At 39.7% G+C, this 23,876-nt stretch overlaps 1 protein-coding gene across 1 annotated transcript; it reads right to left on the bottom strand.

Moving 5' to 3' along the window:
- Nucleotides 1–1,665: 1,665 nt before the first annotated feature.
- On the bottom strand, nucleotides 1,666–20,265 carry SUB1 (SUB1 regulator of transcription). The gene is made up of 5 exons (XM_054488413.2): nucleotides 20,153–20,265; nucleotides 17,399–17,471; nucleotides 14,281–14,403; nucleotides 6,791–6,899; nucleotides 1,666–4,822 (listed from the first exon to the last, which is right to left on the bottom strand). Exons 2-5 carry the CDS (start codon nucleotides 17,468–17,470, stop codon nucleotides 4,743–4,745), a joined length of 384 nt encoding a protein of 127 aa, XP_054344388.1. The 5' UTR covers nucleotide 17,471; nucleotides 20,153–20,265; the 3' UTR covers nucleotides 1,666–4,742.
- Nucleotides 20,266–23,876: the final 3,611 nt, after the last annotated feature.

The following is a 23,876-nucleotide window of genomic DNA, read 5'->3' as shown; positions in this document are numbered from 1 at the left end:
GATTGCTTGAAGCCAGAAGTTCAAGACCAGCCTGGCAAACAGGGTGAAATCCCGTCTCTACTAAAAATATCCCGTCTCACTTGAAAAATAAAGCCTTCAGAATAGGAGCTATTAAAAGACTTGGGCTCGCCAGACACAGTGGTATACACCTGTAGTGTACAGATGCTAGGAAGGCTGAGGCAGGAGGATCACCTGGGCCCACAAGTTCAAGGCCATGGTGCGCTAGGATCACACCTGTAAACAGCCACTGCACTCCAGCCTGGGCAACATAGGAAGACCCTGTCTCTTCAAAAAATAAATACATAACATTTTAAAAGACTTGGGCTTAGCTTATTTAGGCGGGCAAAACTGGAACTTTCACATCACTTTTCAAGATACTTGAGTTACTACATAGACAACTTCAGCTGATTTCTGAACTACATATACAGTCTTTCTGTTACCCATGGAGGTTATATTATCCAACTATTGAAATGAGTTGAAATTCAGGAGCAGTTACAGAAGTGGCATAAATCTTATCTCCTAACTACTAAGTTATCCAGCAGAAGGATAAACCATTTAAACTATCAAGAACCTAAAAAGTGAAATAAGAGGAGCATTTCACTTAGGCAGTGGGTCACTATTAATCCAGGACTAAAATGTCTATAAAAGCAGGTCTGGGAAGGTGTGAACTCTGTAAGGGGCTTATGTGAATGAAGCAAGTGGGGAAAGAAAAGTCCTGTTCATGTAACAAGCTTTTTTTGTTTTTCTGGTTTTTTTTTTGAGACAGTCTCACTCTGTTGCCCAGGCTGGAGTACAGTGGCACAATCTCGGCTCACTGCAACCTCTGCCTCCTGGGTGCAAGTGATTCTCCTGCCTCAGCCTCCACAGTAGCTGGAATTGCAGGTGCTCACCAGCATACCCAGCTAATTTTTGTATTTTAGTAGAGATGGGGTTTCACCCTGTTGGCCTGGCTGGTCTCAAACTCCTGACCTCAAGTGATCCGTCCACCTTGGCCTCCCAAGGTGCTGGGATTAAAGGTGTGAGCCACCGCGCCGGGCTGTAGCAAGATCTTTTACTAAAATGGACATAACTATTAGGTGAACTGTTATATAGTAAGTAATTCCATGTAATTTTTTTAAATGTTTAGTACTTCGCAAATACCCTTCCTACCCCAGTAACTCCCTTTGAGCCATACTACAAAACTATGAAGTCAGTGATTAATTGTGTAAACTCCAAGTACTCTTTTTTTCCTTCTTCTGGCTGAATTATGTTTTACTAAAAGCAAATTTACAGTTAAGTGAATATACCATGGATCTTTCTATTCCTAAACAGAAATTGAAATGGGGCCTCAACATATAAACAAAAACACTAACCAAGGGCAAAACAGGGACTTTATAAATGAAAATGTAAGTTTGAAATCTTCAAAGGAGTCCATGACACCAGTCAAGTATATGAAGGAATCATGAGACTACAAAGCACTTATAGGGAGAAAGAAAAAAAAAACAGCCTGTGTACACCTAAGTGTTTGCATTTTTCCATTTGGATCAGGTAGATGGAAAGGACGGACCCAAGACTAATCCACATTCCAAAGCATTCACACAGAAAGGCATTCTATTAAGAAAACCCATTCAACAGACAAATTACCCATTTACCTTCAGGTTTGTGAAACCGGGATAACACAAAGGGCACATTTCTTACTTTTATTTCAACATTTAAAATATTCACAGATGGAGTATTATATTCAGACATCTCCATGGAAGATGTACGAAAACAAAGCATACAAGCATTCCACAATTACAGAATTACATATTTGTGATTATGTGAATGTTCACCCTAGAGTTTATCTGGAAAAACACCACTTTAAAAAAAAAGAAAAAACTTTTGAGTGTTTCACTGGATTAACTGCCATAAAAAATGAACTGCAAAGAATTTCAGGATACCTAAATTTAAGTACTTTTTAAAAATTTCAAACTTTTACAGTATTCTGCTAACATATCTCTTGTGAGGAACACTTAATACTGAATTTTCCCCTCAATAGCCAAGTCAGAATATACTTATTTCATTTTTCACCCAAGTCTTTGTTTCTAAACACATTATGTAGAATAGATTTGATCGTCACAGCATCTTGAGTAGCTAATGAGGTAGGAGTATTCTTAAGTTCTTAGGCATTAATGAAGCAAAGCAAAAGACAATCAAATTACAAAGATTTTCTTTTGTAGTGGTTGTTCTTTTAAGTAAAATGCTAAGAGCACTGGAAATTGGTCAAATGCTGCTCACATTTTAAAAACTAAGAGGAAAAACCCATTAGAAAGCCCTGATACACATAGAGTCTGTTAAAGGGAAAAACCTGAGTACTGGAATTAAATTCATTTTGGCATGGTAAGGTAAGGTATCTATGCCTAAAAATGCCAAGTTTTCTGCCTAGGAGAAAAAAATCTTTACCAAGGAGATAAAATTTAAACAGAAAACAAAATTAATCTATACTTTCTTTTCAGAACAATTTGCTTCTTTTAACCCAGTTCTTTTCCTATACACAAACTGATTAATAATTTCAGTATACTGCATATCCAGTAACACATTTAAATGAAGTTAGCAGTCAACTTACCAACTGTGCCAGAGAAACACTCCTTATATGGAGGCTTCATTAACATAATGCTAAAAAACTAGAAAACACGTAGGTAATAGATTTCAGCACCATCTGTTAGTAGATTGTTTCAAAATGCATACACCCCCTAAATTCATATAAACCTAGGAAATTTACCCATCATTCCCTCTGCATCTACACCAAAAATCAAAGTTCTGTACTCTAACTACCCTTTCTGTGTGCCAAAAATAAGAAATATTTAAAAATCTACCCAATTAAGTTAACAGGACACAAACATGTTCCCCAAAAAAGGAGGGAAGTTACCAATCAAGCATGATGTGTCTGAAGTACAAATTTTGGGAGTTTCTCTGAACCTACTCTGGTTCAAGGGGCTGCAAAAAAAAAATACGTATTTTTAATACACTGGTACCTATTATTTGATGAAGGCTAAATTACAAGAGATTTACCACTTTGAACCTCTTAAGGTTACTGCTAAATATACTTTAAAACGTCATCTAAAAAATGGTTTAGAAATACAACAGAATAGCTCCTAGAAAAAAAAAATTGATAACTATGTGGCCTGGCAAACTTTAAAAAGTCATCAAAAAAATGGTTTAGAAATACAACAGAATAGCTGCTAGAAAAAAAAAATTGATAACTATGTGGCCTGGCAAATGATTTTCAAATTAAGTCCTTGACAAGCTACTACAAAATGTTTTAGATGTACGAATCAAACTTGGTAGCAAAATAGTGCAAAACTCTAATATGGCAGCCCTTAATAGCAGGTAACCATTGAGATTTGCTACCAAAAATAATTTGTCAACAAGAATCTTTCATATGTCTTTAAACCTTTCCTTTTTCTACTCTACCTAGAATTGTGTTCCACTGCTGTTATAAAAATCTCAAAATATCATGTGTATATCATTTAGATAGAAGAGAATTATTTCCTCTTCACTGCCGCCGCCTTTAATTTCAGTTATAATTCCCTTTATAAACATTCTTTTCCTAAGGCACACCATGCCCTACTTATTGCCACAAAGCCACTAAAATCTGTGCCTCAATCTGTCTGCTTCATCAGTATGGTACAAACCACTTACTAGTGTCTGCTAAAACTTAGTATCATCAAATCTAGAATGCCATTGGTCTGTTCTACTGGGGCAAAGGCCAAAATACACAAGCATGTGCTCATATGCTCTTTCCCCTACAAACTAACCATATTACCTACTGTAACAGTAAAGCTTAATGACATCTCTGGCTACATATAATTCATACTCAATATTATAAAATAAAATGTTAGGCCAGTAAGCTTTCACAATTTTTATTAAATCCTAGTCTAGTTGAACAATATCTGATGTTACAGACATCATCCCATGGTGAACATGCTTAATAAGTGAAAGCAAGTCAGACATCTCATCTAAGTCATTATTTTCTGCAGACTAAGCAATAACTACACAGAACACTATGGGTAAACAAACACCTGCTCAGTTTTCACACAAGCCATGTTGTTTATCAAATTAGATCTGCTAATATTGAATACAGTAGATTCGGTGATTGTAGTTCTCATACAAGTATCTTACTGAGATAACATTTTGACAGTTTCACTGACTTTCCAAATAAGCATACCATAATCAAAGAAAAGAATGAAGAGTGAAGTAAAAACTGAACATGAAGAGATTAAGGTATTAAAGGAAAATGAAGTAAACAAAATAAAAAGAGTGAAAAACCATTGGGGTTGAAGTCAAACAAGCCTAGACATTTGATTGGTAGAGAAAAGATCAAATATGAAGTTCACAAACCAAAAGTTTATAAACTCAATGCAATACAAATCCTTTTTATTGTAAAAGCTGAGTTGAAACTAAAAGATCTATAAAAACTGTTACTGTTGGCCTTAAACAGTACCAACTCTTATGATCAAAAAAGGCCACAACAGTTAAGATTGTATTACTTGATTTTATTTTACACTAGGTGGTGGGCACACAAAGCAATCTTTAATAAAGCTGACAATTAGCTTCACTCAATATTTTTAATAATGCACATTAAAAAAAAGTATTCATCTTACAAATTCTTCTGCAATCCAAACATACAATAGCTTGGAGAACATTTAGAAAACAAAAGCCAATGTAAAAAGACAGATTAAAACAACTAGAACAGTACAGGTTTTATTTATATGGCTCGAATTTTACAGTTTTCTTACTGCATCATCAATGTCAGAAATCTGTTCCTTCAGCTGGCTCCATTGTTCTGGATTTAAAGAAATACCTAAAACAAAGTTTAAAAATTCAAAGGTGAAAATCTATTTAAGCATTGAGGATTTTCATACTTCCAACTAGAATACTGTTTTATCAAAATTGCCACTTTAGGCTGGGCGCGGTGGCTCATACCGGTAATCCAGCACTTTGGGAGGCCAAGGCGGGCGGATCACTTGAGGTCAGGAGTTCAAGACCAGCCTTGCCAACATGGTGAAACCCCCCATCTCTACTAAAAATACAAAAATTAGCTGGGCATGGTGGTGGGCACCTGTAATCCCAACTGCTCAGGAGGCTGAGACAGGAGAATTGCTTGAACCTGGGAGGCGGAAGTTACAGTGAGCCAAGATCATGCCACTGCACTCCAGCCTGGGCAAGAGAGCAAGACTCCATCTTAAAAAAAAAAAAAAAAGAAAAAAAAATGCCACTTGGACACAATGCTACAATACTGAAAATCATATCTCTTACATTTGTTAATTACATATCATCACAATTTACTGAGCATTATCAATCTCATATCCAGTCTTACTTTCCACAGTGCATCCCGCATAGTACCTATTGCAACCAATGAGAATAAATAGGGTTTGAAGACACATCTTAAATACCTGTCAACTATCAGGCTAAAATGGTCAGGTCCAGATTTGGCATGTGATACCCCATTACTATATTTCCAGCTGGTTCCAATATTTGCCCAAAATTTCCACAGGAATTCAAGCCAATTGTGCTGAGTTCTTTCAGAAGCATTCATTTCACTTTGGAAAAATTCCCAGGACGTGATTCATACAGAACTCCTCAGAGAGTATACCCGGGTAACTGCACTCTAGGGTCACCCTGTCAGGGTTAAAATTTCAGCCTCACTTTCACTAAGTGGATGACCCTTAAAAAAGAACTACATCACCTTGTAAGCCTTAGTTTCCTCACCAGTAAAATGGCATCTATACCTCAAAGAGTTGTTGTAAATGATTAAGTAACATGAATAATGAACTTAGCGTATCACCCAACACATAAACGGTTAAAAAATGTGAGATATGTCTTTCCAATTTAAGATGTAAAAGTATGAACAGAAATTTTATATTTTCTGTATTTTGTACTTTAACGTTCTAGCATTCTAATACTGACGCATATAAACAGAGAAGTAAACAACTGGCAGAAAGTATTCCCAGAAAACTGCTGGAAGGCCATGAAATTGAAAAAAAAGAATAAACAAGAAATATGGCATCAGCCACTCTGGTACGTGAATGACCAATCCAGAAGTGACTTGAAGAAAATACGAAAGTGTATAAACACATATAGAGGATATAGAGGCTGAGTTTAACAAACAAACAAACAAAAAAAAAAAAAAAAAACTGCATGAAGCAAACAAGTGGTACCTTTCAAACTAATAGGCAAGCAGAATAAAACTAAATAAGGAAGCATTTTTCTTTAGCTGAGGGTCAACCTAGAGCAGCAATCCAAATATACAAATTTAGGTTGGCTCACCTTCTCTAGCTGTTTGGTGAATAATACAAAATATGTTTCTACAATGCTAAGAGGCTTGGGACTGGATGAAGCACAAATGGAAGGACAGCAGAGATCCACTTGAAGAATAATGCCCTAAAGAATAGCTTTTAGGAGCTGAATCAAAAGGAAGCATTGTAAACCAAGATTTTCCATTCCTGATTTTACAAGTTCCCAGATAGTGCCTAATCTGCTTCAGAACTGCGTAAACCTTTTTAAAAATTGTTCAAGTACATTAGCAGCCAATTGAAGTGATATTAGGGGTGTTACTTTTCTGGGTTTTATTCCCAAAAGCTGTATTAAGACATCTCATTAAAAAAATGTTAAGTATCATATCCAAAATAACTACAGAAGATAGAGAATCAATTGAGTAAGACTCTTCTTGCCCCGTGTGTCCTGCCAACATTTCAAGTTAAGTAAGCTACTCAGAAAAGTTGTAGTTTAGTCCTAACACTGTAATAAAATTCAAGTAATTAGACCTCACCTTTTCTTCCTGGTTTCATTTCACCTTCAGGATCCATCCAATATTCTCTAATATCAATTAGCACTTTGCCTTTAAAATCGCGAACACTAACGTACCTCATTTTCCCAATCTGCAAAAGAAACAAACATAAAAAGAGGTGCTCCTTTCAAGAGTGGTTATCTGTTTCAATTATATTCATATTCACAACTTGCTGCATGCTCACTCTACATCTAATCATGAAATGACTACTGCTGACCCTTGAACAACACGGCTCTGAACTGTGCAGGTCCCACTTATATGCATATTTTTTTCAATAAATATACTGGAAAAATTTTTGCAGACTTGACAATTTGAAAAAACTCACAAAACAACTGCATAGCCTAGAAATAACGAAAACATTAAGAAAAAGTTAGGTAAGTCATGAATGCATAAAACATACCTAGATATGAGGTTATTTTATCATTTACTATCATAAAACATACAAATCTATTATATGAAGTTAAAATGTATCAAAACTTATGCACACGGGAAGCAGTAGAGAGAAATGTAAACAAAGATGGAGTATTAATTCATAACTGCATAAAATTAACTGCAGTAGTGTACTAGTGTTAACTTCATAGCCACTTCCTGTTGCTATCTCAGTGTGCTCAAATGTTACAAATATCTGCTTAAAACACCTTGTGTAAAACACCATGTGATGCTAATCATCTCTGCTGAGCAGTTCATGTCTCCAACAAATTGCATACTGCAGTAAAAAGTGATCTCTCACGGTTTTCACATTTTCATCATGATTAGTGCAATACCATAAACTTTAAATAACACCATGAGTCCTATACAAAGTGCCCCTAGTGATGTTGAAAGTGCTCACAAGAAGCAGAGAGAAGGCATGACATCACAAGAAAAAAACTGCCAGAAGCAGTGGTGCATGCCTATGATCCCAGCTACTCAGGAGGCTGAGGCCAGAGGATCACTTGAATCCAATCTGGGCAACACAGCAAGATCCTGTCTTTAATTTAAATGCAAAAAAATACAAATAAAAATAAAAAAATAAAAGTTGAATTGCTTGATATGTACCACGGACTGAAATCTGCAGCTGTGGTTGCCTACAATTTCTAACAGATGACATATCTTATTAACAGATGACATATCTTATAAACAGACAACAAACTAATGTTATTGATAAACACCATACAGTACAGTAAAATGTATTTTTTCTCCCTTATGATTTTCTTAGTAATATTTCCTTTTCTCTAGCTTACTTTATTGTAAGAATACAGTATACAGTACATATAACATACAATAGATATGTTAACTGTTTATGTTACCGTTAAGGCTACCAGTCAACAGTAGGCTATACTTAGCAGTTTTGATGAAGTCAAAAGTTATAACCAGATTTTCAACTGCACAGGGGTTGGTGCCTTGCATTTTGACCCTGCATTGTTCAAGGGTCAGCTGTACTACTCTCAATATCAAAACTGCAACCAAAGGAAATTACTGTTTAAACTATCATATGATCCAGCAATCCTACTTCTGGGTATATATCCCAAAAAATTGAAAGCACAGACTCCAAGAGACATCTGCACACCCATGTTCACAGCAGCATTAATCACAAGAGCCAAGAAGTGGAAACAACACAAATATGCACCCAGAGATGAACTGATAAACAAAATGGGGGAGGGGGGGTGGAACAGACACACAATGGACTATCAATTAGCTTTTAAAAATGGAAATCCTGTCACATACTACGTCAATGAAATAAGCCAGTCATAAAAAGGAAAAAGGTAACACTTTATGATTCCACTTACATGACGTCAAGTTCACAGGAACAGAAAGCAGAATGGTGGTTACCAGGGCTGAGGGAAAGGGAACTGTTGTTTAATGGCCACAGAGGTTCAGTTTTGCAAGATGAAACAGTTTCGGCAATCTGTTTCACAACAATGTGAATATACTTTTATGGTTTTTACCACCAAAACAAAAAAAATCATTAGGAAGCAATATTTTGCAGTACAAACTACAACCAACAGGAATCCACAGATGCAACTAGCTACACTGCTTCACCAACCATTCTGAATATACGAATCCAGAGTTCCAGTCAATAATAACCAAGTTTTTCCTTTTCACGTTCACTTCAAATAACATCTTTAATGCACCTCACTCACAGTCAGATTAAGAACTTAAAAATATTCACAGAAAATTATTTTTCAAAAATCTTATATATCTGCTTACCACAAATTACAAATTACAGAGAAAAGAACAGGCTTTCCTCAACAAAGTGTCTCTTAGCACTTTCCAAGACTCACTATAATATAGTAAGGGAAGACAATGTAGTACTGGAGTAAAGACAGACATAAGAGGTCAATGGAACACAATGGAGTCAAAAAATACACACGCATTGGATATATTCACTGATTTTTTGGGGGGGAGGCGGCAAAATCCAAGGTAATTCAAAGGAATAAAAATACTCTTTTCAACAAATGATGTTCAAACAACACGCTATCTGCATTGGGGGTGGGGAAGAATCTAAATCTCTATCTTACACCATACACAGAGAAATTAATTCTACATGAATTATAGACCTAAATGTGAAAATTAAAACTATAAAACTTCTAGGAAAAAACACTGGCAAAAATTTTTGTGGCCATGGTAGGCAAAATATGTCTTGGACAGAAAATAAGCATTAAGCAAAAAAGGAGAAAAATCGATAGAATAGACAATCACACTGAAGCCTTTTTTAAAAAGATGCTTCAGAAAATAAAAAGGTAAACCAGAAACCTAAAGAAAATATTCACTCAAGTTGGAGCCACAGAGGTCTTGGCCTTCGAGGAGAGCCTGAGGAAGGAGCAGAACTGTGGACGTGAAGAAAATGATGAACTGACCAGAATCGGTGAGGACCTCATTTCCAAGAGAGAGAAGATCTGTCACAGACGCCCCTGACCAGCTGCCAGTCCCCCCTTATTCTGTCTGTCTGATTCTGTCTCTCTGGTTTCATATTCTTTCTTCTCTGTTAACCTCCACTCATTTTTGAACTAGATTGCTTTGAAAACTAAAGTTTCCCTGAAGTCTAAAAAAAATATTAATTATACTTACATCTGACAAAGGACTTATATCCAAAATATATAAAGTGTTACAACTCAAATGACCTGGCATTTTTTTTAAGTGGCCAAAAGATACTCTTCACAAAAGATATAAAAATAACCAATAAACACACTAAAGATGTACAATGAATTAAGACATGTACATGAGGGAAATGGAAAGTAAAACCACCATGAGCTACCATTATACAGTCAATGTAACTAAAAAGAAAAAAACTTGAAAGACTGACAATATCTAGCGAGGATGTGGAGCAACTGGAATCTCATAAGTAGTACCGATGGCTATGTAAAATGCTACAGCTACTATGGAAAACGGTTTGACAGTGTCTTACACAGTTACACACTTACTCTATGACTCGGCAAATGTATCTGGTATTTACCCAAAAGGGAAAAAATGTCCACAAAATGACTTGTACAAGAATATTCACAGCAGTTGTATTCCTAATAGCCCAAGACTTGATACAATCCCAATGTCCACCCAAGGTGAATGGATTAACAAGTTGTAGTATTATCATACAAGATACTACTCAGCAATAAAAAGAAACAAATTACTGATATGTGCAACAGAATTAATCTCAACACATTATACCGAGCAAAAGCCAGACACAAAAAATAGACTGCATGTATCCATTTATACAAAGTTCTAGAAGAGGCAACATAAATCTATAGTGGTAGAAACAAGATCAGTGATTACCTAGGACATGAGCAATGACTGTAAAGCCAAGAGGAACTTCCTGGGGTGATGAAAATGGTCTGGCCACAAAGGCGTGTACATTTACCACAGCCTATCAAGGTATGCTTTTAAATGTGTGCGTTTTATTGGACATAAACTATACCTCAAAAACTTTTTTTTTTTTTTTAAAAAAAAAAGGAATCTGCCGAACAGCTGCCTCTCCCTTGGGGGAAAAAACAAAGAGTAAAACTGACAAATTCTTATTAGCAAAAATTAAATAAGTGATGAGATAGTAGTATAGGGATATATTAGTTAAAGATAGAAAAAATACAGATCACTGAAATCACATTTTATTGGAAAAAAATAAAATCAGATGACAGAATATATTTTATATCCACAAAATCTGGAGATTAGCAGCAAAAAATAGCATATACATCATAAAGAACTGTGATTCTTATACGAATTTGATTCCCTGTCCCCTTTGAAAATCTGATAAAGCAGTGGTTCCTAACCTTTTTGGCACCAGGGACCAGTTTCACGGAAGACAATTTTTCCACAGCAGGCAGGGAAGGGGAAAGGTGATCGTTTCAGGATGAAAACCATCCCACCATCGGGCATTAGATTCTCATAAGGAATAAGGAGCACACAACCTAAATCCCTTGCATGTGCAGTTCACAATAGCGTTCGCGCTCCTATGAGAATCCAATGCCGCTGCTGATCTGACAGGAGGCAGAGCTCAGGCTGCAATGTTCCCTCACACACCGCTCACCTCCTGTGCAGGAGGGACCCCTGTGATAAAGGTTATGAATAATTCCTTCAAACACAAAAAATTCAAATTAAAAAACAATTCTATGGACTCCTGCCCCAGATTAAAATGACCAGTTATAACCATTTTAAATTAAATAATTTAAAAGTATCAAGTAACCTTAAATCATCAAATAAACTAAAGCAGTATTACTGACCCTTTGTGCCTAACTCTGAAGAAAAATATGAATTAAAGTTTCCTGCCTCAACTATTCTGACCTTTCAAGACACAGGTACTAAGTAATTATGAGATAATTCTCCAGTCTCTTTATTATCACAGATGTCACCTCAGGTAGGTTACATCCCTATGGAAGAAAGTTCTTCAAAATCAGGGCTGAAGGAACCAGGAAGTAAGCATCTCTAGTATCTTCTCTCTAGTCACGATTCTGCCCCAATCACTTCAGACTTTAAAAGACAAGTGTATTGATTTTTCTTTGGTACAACTCTTTAATACATTTAGAGAACTGCTTATGTATTGATGTTTGATGTACATCAAGCTGTAATAGCAATGAAATTAAGTATCATATTATCTCTTATAATGCCTACACTACTAGATCCGTGAAAGCCACTCTGAAAATAAGGCCTAGGCTGGCTCACGCCTGTAATCCCAGCACTTTGGGAGGCCAAGGCAGGCAGATGGTGAGGTCAAGAGATCGAGACCATCCTGGCCAACCATCCTGGCCAACCAGGTGAAATCCCGTCTCTACTAAAAATACAAAAATTGGCTGGGGGTGGTGGCGCATGCCTGTAGTCCCAGCTACTCAGGAGGCTGAGGCAGGAGAATCTCTTGAACCCGGGAGGCAGCGGTTGCGGTGAGCCGAGATTCATGCCACTGCACTCCAGCACGGTGACAGAGCGAGACTCCGTCTCAAAAAAAAAAAAAGAAAAGATGACCTATGTTCCTCCTAGAGGCAGGCTTTCAAAAGGTGCAATGTCAGCCTTAGGAGGTTTAGGAATCTTAGGAATCTTTCCAGGTGAGGGTTTAAGAAATGAAGCTCCGTTTTTCTGGTGAGAAAATTCCTAAAATTAGATCTAGTTTTCACAAAATTTCTCTTAACAGAATAGAATCTCTAAAATGTGTGTTCTGAACTAAACAGTTCATCTGCACTTTGTCTATCTTCTTTACCTAGAAGTATAACAAGGCAAAAATAAGCAATAGGAAAGAAAACTTAAATTTTCCCATTCTCACCTTAATCTTGGCACTCCACCTTTCAAAGCTATCAACAGGTCAAAATATACATGTGTTAGCCTTACTTTCTAGTCATATAAATGTCTACAGTCTTGGCCAGTCACGGTGGCTCACGCCTGTAATCCCAACACCTTGAGAAGCCAAGGTGGGCGGATCACTTGAGCTCAGGAGTTGAAGACCAGCCTGGGCAACACAGCTAAACACTGTTTCTACCAACAAAAAAGAAAATTTGCCAGGCGTCATGGAGCGTTGCCTGTAGTCCCAGCTACTCAGGAGGCTGAGGCAGGAGGATCATTTGAGCCCAGGAAGCGGAAGTTGCAGTGGGCAGAGATCACACCACTGCACTCCAGCCTGGGTGACAGAGCACAGACCTTGTCTCAAAAAAAAAATTGTAGTCTCGTTCCACCCAACTTTTTGGTTTCAACTAATACTTATAGCTCCTGGAAACACTCATCCTTTTCTTGCTCCCATTACTGCACTCTTCTATTTTTCCTTCACCCTCTCTTAACCTACATCCTCTTTTTCCTTCCATTCTCTATCTGAATATAATCCAAGACATTCCCTCATCTGCTTTCTGTTCTTCCTCTGTTTAATACTTCAGTAGGCAGCTTTAGTCAACCATGCTGATAATCCCACATGAACATTTCCCAACTAAGCCCTTCAGGTGCTACAGAAGCAACACCATTTTTTTTTTTTTAATCACATCCACAATCAAGTCCACATCTTCACTGATTGCCTAATTCCTCTGGTCCATTCTTCCTAACCTGTATCTTGTAATCGGCATAATTTCTTCTTCAGGAAAAACCATCTAAGCCCTTATCACCTCACATACAGATTAAAGCCTACAATTACCTAAGCAATCTCACCTGCATCCATTTATTCCCTAACACCCCTTCCTCACAAATCCTTCTTGTACAAAGATGCCAGTGTCAAGTCTCCCTAAAACAAGACAGGAAACCCAAGAGAAGAAGCTATACGAGTCCTCTCCAGGTGATTTCATCAAGTCCCTCTAATGAACTTCCTTCACTTTATCTATTCAACCCATTCCCCTTTTCTGTTGCTCATCAGGCCAAAATTAGGCATGTCACATTGCTGCTTCCTGTCCCATAATAATCTATTCATACTTTACTGTCCCAACACTTGACCTGCCTCCTCCAAGTTGCTTTCAAAATGTGCAATTCTCAATCTCATTTTTTGGATTTCTGTAACATTTAAATTTGCATTGGTTTAAATACAGCAAAGCTAGACTTTAGAGACTTTAACAATAATCCAGCATTGTACAAAATACTTTTACTAGTTTGTTCTATTTTAATAAATGTCCCTAGTTAAGAGGATTGTAACATACATATTATGCAATTATCAGATTACAGTACTTTTAACATTCTTCCGATCGAGCCAGATAATAATTCCTCTGAATCTAAAGAAACTTTGGCAACTAAAGCCAACTTTGGCAAGGCATGGTGGCTCACACCTGTAATCCCAGCACTTTTGGAGGCTGACGCAGGTGGATCACAAGGTCAGGAGTTCAAGACCAGCCTGGCCAAGATGGTGAAACCCCATCTCTACTAAAAATACAAAAATTAGCCAGGCCTGGTGGCGGGTGCCTGTAATCCCAGCTACTCGGGAGGCTGAGGCAGAGAACTGCTTGAACTCAGGAGGCTGAGGTTGCAGTGAGCCAAGATGGCGCCACTGCACTCCAGCCTGGGTGACAGAGCATGACTCCATGTCAAAAAAAAAAAAAAGCCACCTTTACCTGAAACATGTTATCATCTCTGCTGCTGCTGCTCTGTTTAGAAGATGACAGAGCTCTCGAAGTTTCACCTGTCTTTTGCTTCTTTACAGGTTTTTCTGGAGCAACTTGCTTTTTCCTCTTTAACTAGAAAAGAAAAGAATATGGTTAAAATTTGCACACATAAAAATAAAACATACCCCAGTGTCAAAAGATCCCATTATTTTTTAAGATTTAAACAATCAAAAGACTATATCCAAAATATCATAAATATATACATAAGCAGGTTTCACTCAACAACAAAACTATGAATCTAACCAATCCTTCTGTCTAGTAATGTTTTCAAACTCTGTTCTCAGGATCCCAAAAGACACTTCAGGCATTATAGTAGTATTAACCACAGGAATGGTTATTTTGTGGTTTGGGATCCCACATATGAATTCTTTGGTAGAAAAAAAAAATGGAGGGATCTTGCTGCTTCTGAATAAACCTGGAAACCACAGGTCTACTAAGGCTAGTCAGTTATTTTACAAAGCAGATATACTAATTAAAAAGAATACAACCAACTTATTCCATTTCCAGGATATGTTTATTTATGTCCTGCCTATTCCAAAAGGAATTTATGCTGGCTTAAGGAATTTATGGGCCGGGAGTGGTGGCTCACACCTGTAATCCCAGCACTTTGGGAGTCCGAGGCGGGAGGATCACTTGAGGTCAGGAGTTCGAGACCAGCCTGACCACAATGGTGAAACCCCATCTCTACTAAAAATACAAAAAAAGTTAGCCAGGTGTGGTGGTGGGCACCTATAATCCCAGCTACTAGGGAGGCTGAGGCAGAGAACTGCTTGAACCCAGGAGGCTAAGGATGCAGTGAGCCAAGATCGTGCCACTGCACTCCAGCCTGGGCAATAGAGCGATACTCCATCTCAAAAAAAATAAATAAATAAATAAAAATTAGCCAGGCATGGTGGCACACGCCTGTAATCCCAGCTACTCGGAAGGCTGAGGCAGGAGAATCACTTGAACCCGGGACGCGAAGGTTGCAGTGAGCCGAGATCGCGCCACTACACTCCAGCCTGGGCAACAAAAGCAAAACTTCATCTCAAAATTAAAAAAAAAAAAAAAAAGGAATTTACGATTAGGCAAATCTTTAGAGAGCTATTTTGCACTGGGCACTGAGAGCCAGCAACTCAAGAACTTCCTCATCACAAAAAAAAAAAAAAAATCATTGAAGATGGACAGCTATGTATTAGACTAGCTTTCAAAAATCACAACAGTGTTTTAAAAACAGCATTATTTTAAAAGCTTATTAGAAAGTCGCATTCTCAAAAAGAGCTAACAACCCATAAAAACCACAATACCCAACCCAAACAGGAGAGGGCAGTCATGTTCCTTCTTGATGGAACAGTATATTTTAATGTTACCAATTAATTGAATGTTACCAAATTAGATGAAGCTAGGAAAAATATTATATACATGTAAAACATGAAATGAAAAACGTGTTATACAAGGTTAAGTGTTTACAAGATTAATATTACTATTTGGGACAAACAAAAAGTTAGCTCAATATGCAGAAAGCAATTATTCTATAAATCAGGCTCTAAGTATTCCCTGTGGAATAGTGCATGTCTGGCAAATAAAAGCTCAATACACATGTGTTACATCAACATACTCAAATACTATATAGGGTGCAAATTTTAAAATTAAGAAATTTACTCAAGTATAGTCTTTGAAGCCTTATTTTACCCTTCCATGTGTTGTTATATTCTATATTTATACTTTAAGGTTGCAACTTCTCCAATCTCCCATACGCTCTCCCCTTTTCTTTTAGCTAAAATTGCTAACTAAGCTTCAGGAGGAAAAAAAAGATGGGGAGCCTGCTTCTTTTGAATAAACTTTTAGAAACCACAGGTCTACCAATGCTAGTCATTACTTACTATTTTACAAAGGATATATACTAACTAGGAAAAACACGACCAACTTATTCTATTTCTAGGATATAAATATCTCTTCAGATATGTAAAGTTCTATGAGATAAAAGACAATTCTGCACGGAAGACTTGACCGCAGAGTGAGACGCTCAGTTATGCTCCACTGAGATGCTCAATTTAGCGAAATTCACCAATTACGGTGCAGCTGTCATCTAATGCAGAAAAAGCCTATCTTGCCAAAATGGGTTTCAAGTTAGCTTTACTGGGTGCTATTTACTTAAATGGAAGGGACCAGAGCACAAACTTAGTACAAACTTAAAAATGTACCAAGTCTAAAATTCAGAAAACCTTATGTGCAGAATAAACACCAGTAACTGAGAGAACTATCAAAATTAACATTTTACGGCCACTCATGATGGCTCACACCTGTAATCCCAGCACTTTGGGAGTCTGAGGCAGAAGAATTGCCTGAGGCCAGGAGATTGAGACCAGCCTTAGCAACACAGCAATACCTGGTCCCTACAAAAACATTTTTTTTTTAATTAACCAGGCATGATGCCTGTAGTCCCAGCTACTCTGGAGGCAGAGGTGGGAGGATTGCTTGAGACCAGGAGGTCGAGGCTGCAGTGAGCCATGATGGTGCCACCACACTCCAGCCTGGGCAAGAGAGTAAGACCCTGTCTTTAAAAAAAAAAAAAAATTAACATTTTACAAAAAAAAATCTGGTAAATTTCTAAATAACGGCAAATAGTGACTTTGGCCTACTTAGAATTCTATGCCCGTAGGATCCAAGGCAGTGGTTCTGCAACTTTAGGGTTCCTAATGGTGCTCAACAGAAGACTTGTTAAGTCTGATTTAGGGCCTATGAGTATGAATGTGCAAAAAGCATCCTAGGCACTTCTAGTCAAGCGGTCCAGAGACCAACCATACCTCCAGAAATACCCATTCACATTCTCATTTTTTATTTTTTATTTATTTATTTTTTTAAAGAGACAGGTTCTTGCTATGTTAGCCTGGTTGGTCTTGAACTCTTGGCCTCAAGCAATCCTGCCACCTCTGCCTCCCAAAGAACTAGGATAACAGGCATGAGCCACCGCGCCCAGCTAGATCCTCATTTTAAGATGTTAATACACCTTTTACTATCCATTAGAATGGGATATGGACAATATTGTTGAGTATCACAAAAATGACTTGGTGCCAGTAGTAGTCACCTTTTTGTCAACCTCACTGTCAGAATCACTGCCAGAAGAGCTTGAAGAAACAAGTTCCTTTGATTTAGGCATCCTGAAAGAAAAATACATTACAAAAATAATTAACAAGGTACTCTACTTCTTTCAACTTAGCTCTCCCCCAGTCAAAGAAAAAAATCAAGGACAAGTTCCACGGTTCATTCTACCATTTTTGTGGTACTGAGTTGTTACACTGAGCAAAAGTTTTAATCCATACTCTTTTAAGTTGCAAATAACATGCAGGGTGCAATGTGCTGAATCCAGTAAGAACAATGAACTAAATGTCATACACTCCTACGTCTCTAACCTTTCTCCAAGCCAATGGATCTTTCTATACTTCGTTTTAGTGGCATTACACACTATGGGTAGGGTAAACTGCAAGAAGGCAGCAGACAACAATTACTATTAAAACCAGAAGAAATGTAATTCTACTATTACTGCTTTAGACTTCTCATCAATGAGAAGTCACTATGGGAAATTGACCCCAACATTTACACAACAGGGAACTAGCTGTACTATGCAAATGTGACATCTAATTAATTTTTACATAATATTTTATTCATATTTTGACTTTTTGGCCATATCACCAAAATAACAACAGGTACTAATTCAAGAGTACACAAAATCATACGCAATTCAGGCCGGGAAATCACGTCTGTAATCCCAAAATTTTAGGAGGCCAAAGCATGTGGATCACTTGAGCTCAGGACTTCGAGACCAGCCTGGCCAACATGGTGAAACCTTATCTCCACTAAAAATACAAAAATTAGCAGGGCACGGTGGCACACCTGTAGTCCCAGCAATTCATTACATTTTACACAGATTTTTCTACTCTGGAACATAATTAAAATTTGAAGAACCTATTTATGGGAGGTGCAAAACCTATTTATGTGAGGTGCAAAACCTTCCCGCAAATTCCTACTATGCTGGTAACTTCCCAGGTCCCCCCAGAGACATAGATAACTTAGTGCCTTGCTTACAAGTGGGTGTTTACTGAGTGCCTGAGTGCAAGTTTGCAGAAAGCAAACTATCAGTAATCCTAAGCCCCAAATTTCAAGGAATTCCAAGATATGTGGATACCTCTATTCAAGGCACTTATAACACCAGATCATAAAACGCTGATTATCAAAATATCTTTTGCTCTCCCCATCTCAGAAGAGATTAGGTCCTATTAATCCATTTATGCCGGAGGTTGCAATTTTTTGAATTTATGCAACCAGACCTTGGCGATGATCTTGAGCAGTAGCACATAAATAACTACCACATGCCTAGCGTTCCAATAGTGGAACGCTAGGCATAAATGGGTTAATTTCTGTATGCCTTAAAGGGCCTAATAAACACAACACACACTGTATTTGTTGAATACAAGAAAAAAAGACTTAAAATTCCTCCTTAAAAAAAAAAATCATAATCTAGCTCTCTAGACGAAACCTGCATTAGCACTGACGCTGCATGTGTTCCAAAATTGGAGGTCAAGGAAAAAGAAGTGGGCCACCCCAATCCTAGCCATTAAATTCAAAAACCTCAATCTGATTTTAACTGGTAATGTCTTCAAGGGTAAATTCAGAAGGGAAAAGCAACGTTCATGACCACGTTTTATCCGTTTTTCCTGTTTCTGCTCCATTTTGCAACCTCATCTCTAAAATCAATTTAGTTCAGTTTTTTATGCTAATACGACAAAAAGATATTTTTTAAAAAGGTAATTAAATTGAACATAATTTTTCACTTTGAAACTGTCGATCATAACTACCGTCTGTTATTAAAAACTGCCTGGGGGCCTAAGAATTTTTCAAAGAACCACCTGGTACTCAACCCAAAGAATTCCACTGGAGAAGAAAGGTAACGGTAACTAAAGCCAGCCTCTAAACTTTTAACAAATATATTTTTACCTTAATGAGCCTGTTCCAATGTGGGGGTGGGGGGAGAAGCAGCTTGTAATTCAAGTAACTGATACTGAAACCGCTATTGTAGAATTTATACAAAACGCAACTTTAAAAAGAGAAACGAAATCTTCAGCCCTTGCTGATTGAGGGGAAGATGAGAAAAAAACGAGGTGAAATTGAACCAGGACTGAAGAGCACACGACTTCGGTATAACAGGAAGGTGACAAGAACAAGACCAGGGAAGGGGTCGCGCGGCCCCAGCAAGCCGCTAGAACCCCGTAGCTAGCAGCCGCTCGGGCGAGGGGAGACAGGTTGGTCGGAGGGGGCGTGGGAGGCGGCGAAGTGCGGAGGCGTGAGAAGGGGCGGGACTTGCACCAAGCGCCATTTTATTCTCTCGAAGCGTTCCCTCCCCCCGCACATCAGCCGTTCTTCCCCCGGCCCTCTCCCGCCCGCATCCGCTCTCCCAGTCTCCAGAGCGCCCGGCTCAGGGCGAGGGCCAGGGAAGAGCAAGTAACCGCACGCGCCCCACCTAGGTCGGCCGCCGCCGCATTGTCCCGGGGACGCCGCGACCCTCTCCCCGCGGCTCCTCGCCCCCCGGCCGCCCTCAATCTACCGCCCCGGGCCGCAGAGCCCGCCGCCTCGACTCGGCTCCCCTGGGACGGGAGTCTAGCGCGGAAGGGCCCACAGCGCGTCAGGCGTGGAGCCAGGAACGGAGGAGGGGGCCGGGGACGCCGAGGGGAAGGGGGAGGTAAGACAGAGCCGCCATTTCCCGCGGCCATTGCCGGCGAGAGGAGTGGAGAGCCTGAAGGCAGCTCATGGCCCGGCTGGGAGGGTGGGGGTCCCGCGCACTCACGCTTCGCTCGGCTCTAGCAGTCGAACACCCTCCTGCTCGTTCGCTCGCGACTGACAGAGAACCGGAAGTGACGGCAGCCAGCAGACGCCAGCCCCGCCCCGCTGGGGCTGCGGTCACGTGATGGGGCGTGGCCTCCCCACAGAAACGAACAGACCCTTTCCAGGGCCTTAAAGGGACCGCGTCTCTTCCTAAATGGGTGACGCGAAAGTCAGATGTTGGAAGATTACATCTGACCTTTGAGAGAATGAAAGAGCTAATATCCTTCTTGTAGGAGATAGCTTTAAAAAAAAAAAAGGAAAACGCCAATAAAGCATGAGTGACAAGCGCCAAGATTTGCGCTTGTTCAATAAATGTTTATTCTAATGAAGCGAAGGGGTCGTAATGAAAAAGATCAATACTCTGGCCCATTTTCCCAGAAATGGTCTTCCTACCCCACTTCACCCACCTCAATACATGCCTCTGCCTCCTAAAATCCAAAGGAAGGAAGCTAAAGTCACAGCGTTTAATTCCAGAAAGTGCAAGAAATCTTTGGAGTACTCCTTATTCCTGTACTGAAGTCCTGGAGATGTGAGGGAGTTCACAGAAGGCAAGAGGAATCCATATACAAGCAGGAATATAGCTAAAAGATTATTTGAATATGTATTTGAATGAATACTTCCCACAGCTAAGAATCAATATAAAGGCATATCTGTTAACAAAGATTTATCAAGCACCCACTACGTGTCAGACACTGCAGGAGGCAATTTACATTATTCATCCTAACAAGCATGTTCCAAAGCAGGAATGACTGTTCTCTCCATTTTATAGACGAGGAAACCAAAGTTAACGCCCTATGGAGAGGATATTTCCTATTATAGATGAAGTATGAATTGTCCTTATGTTCTCTCCCTCCCGACCCTATTTTCCTGCCTCAGGTAGAGGAATGGTATGGGATTTTACAAAGTAGAGGATGGAATCCTGTCGAAGCTCAGAATTGCACATCGGAGATGCCACAGAGGCTAAGGAAGGGCAGTGGGTTGCAGAAAGGGAGGAGTGTTTGGATCTACATATGGAGCGGTTAGACCTGTGGTTCCCACCCATCCCACCTTTATAGGAGAAGAGAGTTATATATTCCCTGGAAACATTAAAGCTGGGAGCTGAACGTGTAATGGGGTTGAGACGCAAAGAATACAGCGGATGGAATCAAAGTCTGAACACTAAACGTGAAAGCATCCCCCACACGTCCCTTTCTAGAATTACTTGACTTTTAAAGGATTAAATGCTGACAAAAATACAAATTAATTCCTTAGTTTGTTGTGAAACTCTCGATCATAATGAAATAAAAGAAGCCATGAAAATAAACACTGACATCAGGCGCGGTGGCTCACCCCTGTAATCCCAGCACTTTGGGAGGCTGAGGCGGGTGGATCACCTGAGGTCAGGAGTTCGAGACCAGCCTGATAAATATGGTGAAACCCCGTCTCTACTAAAAATACAAAAATTAGGCGGGCGTGGTGGCGTGTGCCCAGCTACTCAGGAGGGTAAAACAGGAGAATCATATGAACCTGGGAAGTGGAGGTTGCAGTGAGCTGAAATTGTACTACTGCACTCCAGCCTGGATAACAGAGTGAAACTCCGTCTCAAAAAAAAAAAGAAAAGAAACACTGACTGACATTATGCACTGGCATGGGACACTGCGCAGCTCCACACCTACCTAAAGAGATGCTTAATATTCAAGGTAAACCACTTATGCTTAAACTAATATGGTATCCCCTGCATCTGCAACCCTTCCAGCTTTAACAAGTTTTCATTCAGTTTCTGTGTCACTGAGGGAACTGGGCAGTGTGCCTGCTGTAGGTTTGGGTTTCGGTTCTCTAAGCGTCGGAGGTGGAGAGCTGTTAAGGAGGTATGCATTTTTAGAAGTAGGGAGACCTGAAACTTTGCATGCAAATTTGTTGGCTCAGTTTTCCTGGGTGTGGTACTTTGTAAAACTAATCGAAATCCTTGATCCTAAGCGTTGCCCATTTTTAAAAGGTAAATATAACTCAAGAAAATAAACAAAAATAATTTTTTTACATAGATGAAAGAGGAAGGAAATTTTTTTATTTTAAACAAAATAGAGGTCAGGCGTGGTGGCTTATGCCTGTAATCCCAGCACTTTGGGAGGCTGAGGCGGGTGGATCACCTGAGGTTAGGGGTTCGAGACCAGCCTGCAAACCTGATGAAACCCCGTCTCTACTAAAAATACAAAAAATTAGCCGGGCGTGGTGGCAGGCACCTGTAATGTCAGCTACGCGGGAGGCTGAGGCAAGGAAAATCGCTTGAACCCAGGAGGCAGAGGTTTCAGTGAGCTGAGGCTGCACTGAGCCTAGATCGCACCCATTGCACTCCAGCCTGGGCAACAAGAGCGAAACTCCGTCTCAAAAAAAAAAAAAAAAATAGGACAGCAGTTGCTTTCAAATAATAGAATGGGAAGGAGGTGTAATTCACAGGCATTTGTACATTGTGGGGTGGGGAATAGCTCCTTTTATAGGCAAATTCCTAGAGGGCATCTTTAAAAGTGAAGGAACTCCCACTTTCTACTCCAAGCCTTGGTCTGGAAGAAGAGGGTGGCACAAAAAGGAATGTGCTGAATTTGGAGAATCTGTAGGTGTCCCAGAAAGGGAGGTAGATTGGGAAGTAGGGCTGAGAAGGGAAATAGCTCACAAACTATGAAAGGGACAGAGCTTGAGAAGGAGACTGCCAGGAAGAAATTCCTGGAGGCCTGGAGTACGGCATGGGACTGTTAATGCGGTTCCCTCCAAGGCCTTATGCTGTCAACACCCTCCATTACTCGCTTCTTTCAAAGCTTCCGAAAAAGGCTTATTCAAGTATCAAGATATTATTTTGAAATGTTACCCAATGTGGCTCTTGTTACTAGCACTTCCTGCTTTCTGACCTTTACTCTTTCCCTATCCCCCATTTTCTCAGCTAGGGCATTTGACTAGAAGAAGGATATTAGACCAGAACACACAGACCAGATTTTTGGCTTTTGACTTTTTTAAACTATAAGGATTCCAGGCATAAATTATAGATTTACGATAATATGCTATTAAAGTTTTTTCTGGCTGGGTGCCGTGGCTCCTGCCTGTAATCCCAGCAATTTGGGAGGCCGAGGTGGGTGGATCACTGGAGCCCAGGAGTTGGAGACCAGCCTGGACCACATAGTGAGACCCTGTCTCTACAAAAAATACAAAAAAATGGGCCAGGCACGGTGGCTCACGCCTGTAATCCCAGCACTTTGGGAGGTCAAGGTGGGTGGATCACGTGATCAGGAGATCGAGACCATCCTGGCCAACATGGTGAAACCCCGTCTCTACTAAAAATACAAAAATTAGCTGGGCGTGATGGTGCGTGCCTGTAGTCCCAGCTACTCAGGAGGCTGAGGCAGGAGAATCGCTTGAACCCAGGAGGCAGAGGTTGTAGTGAACCAAGATCGTGCCACTGCACTCCAGCCTGGCAACAAAGAGAGACTCCATCTCAAAAAAAAAAAAAAATTAACTGGGTGTAGTGGTACGTTCCTGTAGTCTCAGCTACTCAGGAGGTTGAGGCAGGAGGATGGCTTGAGCCTGGGAGGTCGAGGCTGCAGTGAGCCGTGAGTGCGCCACTGCATTCATTCCAGCCTGGGTGACAGCCTGGGTGTTTTTGAGACCCTGTCTCAAAAACAAACAAACAAAAACAGTTCCTTTTAGCCCACCCCACTCGC

Source organism: Pongo pygmaeus, chromosome 4 (assembly GCF_028885625.2).
Source record: "Pongo pygmaeus isolate AG05252 chromosome 4, NHGRI_mPonPyg2-v2.0_pri, whole genome shotgun sequence".
Taxonomy (NCBI): domain Eukaryota; kingdom Metazoa; phylum Chordata; class Mammalia; order Primates; family Hominidae; genus Pongo; species Pongo pygmaeus.
The sequence above is the reverse complement of the archived record's forward strand: the minus strand, read 5'-3'. Positions and strand labels throughout refer to the sequence as shown.